Source organism: Eimeria acervulina, genomic scaffold (genome assembly GCF_000499425.1).
Source record: "Eimeria acervulina Houghton genomic scaffold, Eah_scaff1621, whole genome shotgun sequence".
In the NCBI taxonomy this organism is placed as follows: domain Eukaryota; phylum Apicomplexa; class Conoidasida; order Eucoccidiorida; family Eimeriidae; genus Eimeria; species Eimeria acervulina.
In genome coordinates this window covers 558-5,150 of record NW_013549059.1, presented here as the reverse complement: position 1 = coordinate 5,150, position 4,593 = coordinate 558, and the positions used below count along the sequence as shown (strand labels likewise).

At 53.3% G+C, this 4,593-nt stretch overlaps 1 protein-coding gene across 1 annotated transcript; it reads left to right on the top strand.

The window, feature by feature from the left end:
- Positions 1-752: 752 nt before the first annotated feature.
- On the top strand, positions 753-3,952 carry EAH_00061680 (hypothetical protein, conserved; the record flags this gene model as incomplete). The annotated part of the gene is made up of 3 exons (XM_013393312.1): positions 753-2,450; positions 3,068-3,154; positions 3,665-3,952. The coding sequence occupies 3 exons, from the start codon at positions 753-755 to the stop codon at positions 3,950-3,952; spliced, it is 2,073 nt and encodes a 690-aa protein (XP_013248766.1).
- Positions 3,953-4,593: the final 641 nt, after the last annotated feature.

Sequence of the window (4,593 nt, the reverse complement as noted above, 5' to 3'; positions counted from 1 at the left end):
TAGGGTTTAGGGTTTAGGGTTTAGGGTTTGGTTAGATGCCCAGCGGCCTACCGGCCCTTCCCTTAGGGTCTCGATGTTTACTACTGAGGGTTAAAGGGGGGTATAAAGGAGTTTCCTTCTGATTAATAAGCTTAAATTAGATTAAAATATTAAAAAAAGAATAAACTTAGCAAGAAAAAAAACAAAAAACCCACAGACAATGCTGCACTCTGCTGCTGCTACTGCTGCTGCTGCTGCTGCTGCTGCTGCCCAGCCGCAGCCGACCCATCGGCTCACATGAGAGCAGCAGCTGAGAAGGAACAGCAGTACTCTTCTTCTTGTATTCTTCTTTTTCTTCTCCTTTTATTACTCCTAATAATAACTCTGTGTTTTATCTCTAGCAGCAAACCCGAGAGCGCAGTCTGCAGCAGCAGCACAGCCACGCCCAACTCTGCTGCCTTCTTCTTCTTCACCTTCTGTATCTCTTAATCTTCATCTTTGCTGCAGCTTAGGGGGCCTTTAGCGCAGCTGTGCAGCTAGCTGCCTCTGCCCTCTCAGCCGGGGCCCCTGCTGCTGCAGCTGTTGCCGCTGCTGTTCTTGCTGCTGCTGTTATTGTTGCTCGCGCTACTGTAGTCCCCCGCGGGCTTACAGCTGGGGTGCTGCTGCTGTTGTTGTTGTTGTTGTTGTTGCTGCTGCTGCTGCTGTTGGTGTTCTAACAGCAGCATCTCTGCCCATGGGGTCTGCTGCAGCGGGGCCTTTGCTCGGCAGCTGCAATGGAGGCAGCAGCAGCGACAGAGGCGTCTCTCCGTGCTGCTTCTGCTGCATTTAGTAAAACATCTAAGAGGCCCTTTAGAGGGTTTCAGGGCCTCAGCAGCATCAGCAACAGCAGCAGCAGAAGCAACAGCAGCAGCAGGTGCAGCAGGAGCAGCAGTTGCAGAAGCAGAAGTAGCAGCACTCGGGTGCTGCTGCTGCTGCCGCTGCTTTTTCTAGGCGTTGTGCTGCTGCAGCCTGAACCAGTGAACAGCAGAGTGTTGTTTGTGTCTCCTCGAGGGGGCCCCTTATTATCTTTTTCTGTCTCTCTAGATGCAGAGTTTGCTCCTTGGGGGCCTCCAATAGAAGAGGTAGTAGGTCAACTCGTATATAAAGGCAGCAGCTGCACTGCAGCAGATCCAACGCTGCTTGCATTTTCTTACCTAGACTTCCGAACAAAGCTGCTGCAGCTGTCTCCTTTAGAGACACTTAAAGGCCTAGCAGCAAAACTGCTACCTACCAAACGGACCTCCCCTGCTGCTGCTGCTGCTGATACTGATCCGGGGGCTGCTGCTCCTGTTCCTGCTGCTGTTGCTGCTGCTGCTGAGGGGATACAGCCAGGAGGTGCGGGGCCTGATGCTTTGGCAGCAGTAGCAGCAGCAGCAAAAGCAGAAGCGGAAGCAGCAGCAGCAAGCCCTGCAACAAAAGGAGACAGCTGGCGATGGGCTATGCAGCGGACGAGGAGACTGCGGAGAGACAGTTTAAGTTTGCTGCTTCCTTTTATTTCTTCATTTCTTCTTCGTGCTCTTTGTAATGATGGGGCCCCCTTAAGAAGAGCAGAGGGCCCATCGGTCTCTGCTGCTGCTCTGCTAGGGCAGCAGCAGCTGCAGCAGCAGCAGCAGCAGCAGCAGCAAGAGCAGCAGCAGGAGCATTTGGCTACCTCTTCCTCCTCTTCTTCCGCAGCAACAGCAGCAGGAGCAGCAGGATTTGCTGCTGCAGCAGAAGAGACAGACAAGGAGACATTAAAAGGTCTTTCTTTGCGAGGTGGAAGGCTGCGAGGAGGAGAGACAAACAAAAGAATATGGATGTTTGGGCGCTGCAGCGAAGAAGAGCTGCTGCAGCTTATAAGAGCAGCAAACAACTCGGGTGTTGCTGCTTTGCTGCTGACTGATACCCCCTTTCGCGACTATGCTTTACCGCTGCTGGGGAACGCCTTTGCTCCTAAGCCCTTGATGCCTGTAGTATCCCTTCCAGATGGTTTGCTGCTGCAGCAGGTGAAGCAGCGCGCAGCAGCAGCAGCAGCAGCAGGAGCAGATCCACTATACGCCCTCGTTGATCACCTCCCTTCTAAGGGAGCAGACTGTGGGGCCCAGCAGCCGCTGCTGCTAGTAGCGCTGCTGTCTCTACCTTTGTGGTGTCTCCTTACGTGGAGAGCGCAGCAAGATTGTAGAGGAGCAGCAGCACGAGATGCAACAGCGCTGCATCGATTGCTGCTGCTGCCGCCAGCTTTTAAAGCTGCTGCTGCTGCTGCTCAGGTTGTCTTCTTGCTGCAGTGTCCCTCTTGGTCTTCTCCAGCTTCTGAATATGTTGCAGTTGCTCTTCTTATATGTGAAACCCTCTTCAATACTTTCTTTGCTGCCTGTCTCCTTCTAATAAGCAAGGGGTATCTGCTAACAAGAGAGACAATAAACAACAGAGAAAGCCTTACCCTCGCCCTGCTTGTAAGTCTCTTATCTCTCTCTTATCTGTCTCTTATCTGTCTCTTCTCTGTCTCCTGCCGCAACAGCAGCAACCGCAGCAGCAGCAGCAGCAATTACTGTCAGTGTTGCGATACAAGAACAACCCTAGCTTCTCTGCCCGCACTTGGCTTCTGTTGTTTATGCTGTGCTGACCTGTGCTGCTGCTGCTGCTGCTGCTGCTGCTGCTGCTGCAGGTGAGCGCGGTGTACGTGCTAAGCAGCATAAACCAAGTGGATCCCCTGGAGTGTCTGCCCAGTCATCTCCTCCTTTTGCTGCTGCTTTTTATTGTAGTTTTGCGCTCATGCAAGAGCTGCATAAAGAAAATTCAGGTTAGTGCTGTAGCTGTACATACACCCCAAAAGCCTCCAGCAAACGCTGCAGCAGCAGCAGCAGGAAGAACAGCAACAGCAGCAGCAGCAGCAGCAGGAAGCAGCAGCAACAGCAACAGCAGCAGCAGCAGCAGCAGCCAGTAGCAGCATTAGCAGGAGCAGCAGCTTCACGGGTTCTTGTTTTTTGGCTTGCGGCGTGTCTTTATGGTTTGCTGCTCCCCTTTGTGCTGCTGCTGCTGCTGCTGCTGGTGTCTGCGTGTTTGTTTTCAGCTGCGGCTAGAGTTCGTGAGGGCAGCGGGTTTAAATGAACTGCAGGCAGCGCTGGAGGTGAAGGAGGAGATGTTCCGTGTGCATGCAGTTAGCTGCAGTCTCTTCTTCATCTTTTCTGCTGTCTCTTCTGTTGCTTGTCTTTGGCTGTTTGATCGCCCTGACTTAAATGAAGCTGTCTCCGTTGTCTTAGAGTTGGCGCTGTGGGCTGTTGTCTCTTCTACATTCAGACCCCGAAGGGGACTACCTTACTTTACGCTGCTCCAGGTATTCATCTTCTGCTGCTGCTGCTGCTGCAGTTGCTGCTGCTGCTGCTGGTGCTTCTGCTGCTGCTGTTGCTGCTGTTGCTGTTGCTGCTGCTGCTGTTGCTGCTGCAGGTGCTGGGGGGTGCTGGTGGTGGTGGTTTTACTGCTGCTGCACTTGCTGCTGGTGCTGCTGCTGCTGATCGTGGCACTGCTCGTGCTGCTGTTGCTGCTGCTGCTGGTGATGGTGTTGCTGCATACGAGGAATTGCTACTGAGCCCTTCGTGTCTGGATGTATATTTATGTTTAGGTGTCTCTGTTTTGTCTCCTTTTGTGTCTCCTATGTTTGCTGCTGCAGTCTGAAGAGCAGCAATCAGTGCTGCCTCTGTACTCTGTTGCACCTCTGCTGCAGCGAGGTGAAGGGGACAGCGTGTGGGGCGCAGGAGCTTCCCCATCAGGCGCAGCAGCAGCAACAGCAACAACAACAGCAGCAGCAGCAGCAGGGTCTCCTTCTTTTACTTTCTCAGAGACACTTAGAGAAGACTTTCCTATTGTTATACTAAACCCCTCGCCTCCGGGGGGCCCCAGGGCCTCCGCCTATAAGGGCCTCGCTGTGGGCACGCTGATAGCTCCGAGCAACCCCTAACAAACAAGTTGTAAGAATAATACTATTTAAAGACAAACCAACAGATAAATTGCTGCTGTTGCTGCTAATGCTAGTGCTGCTGCTGCTATTCCTTATGCTGCTGATGCTGATGCTGATCATGGTGATGCTGCTGCTGAGGCTCTAACCTCGCTGATAGATGCTTCCCTGCTGCTCCGTGTGCTGCTGCTGTTGCTGCTGCCGCTGTTGCTGCTGCTGCTGCTGCTGTATGGCAGTTGTGGGGCTAGTATAGTCGCTTCACCTGCACCCCATCGTAGCGGCTGTTGCAGCTGCTGTTGCAGCTGCTGTTGCAGCTGCTGTTGCTGCTGCTGTTGCAGCTGCTGCTGCAGGTGTCTCTGCTCTCCTTGGCCTTATGTGTGTTCTTAGGAGGCAAGGGTCTCTTCCTGCCCACACCAATAGCAACAGCAGCAGCAGCAGCAGCAGCAGCAGCAGCAGCAGCAGCAGCAGTAAGGTGTCTGTACACTGTTGGCCAACTCTGGAAAGAGCCTCCAAAGGTTTGTCTATGCAACCGGAGCAGCAGCAGCAGCAGCAGCAAAGCACACAGCACCAGCAGCAGCAAACACAAGCCACAATGCCTTCTTGACCCGACATCTGCATCTCCCGACAACCTCCCAAACGCTTCC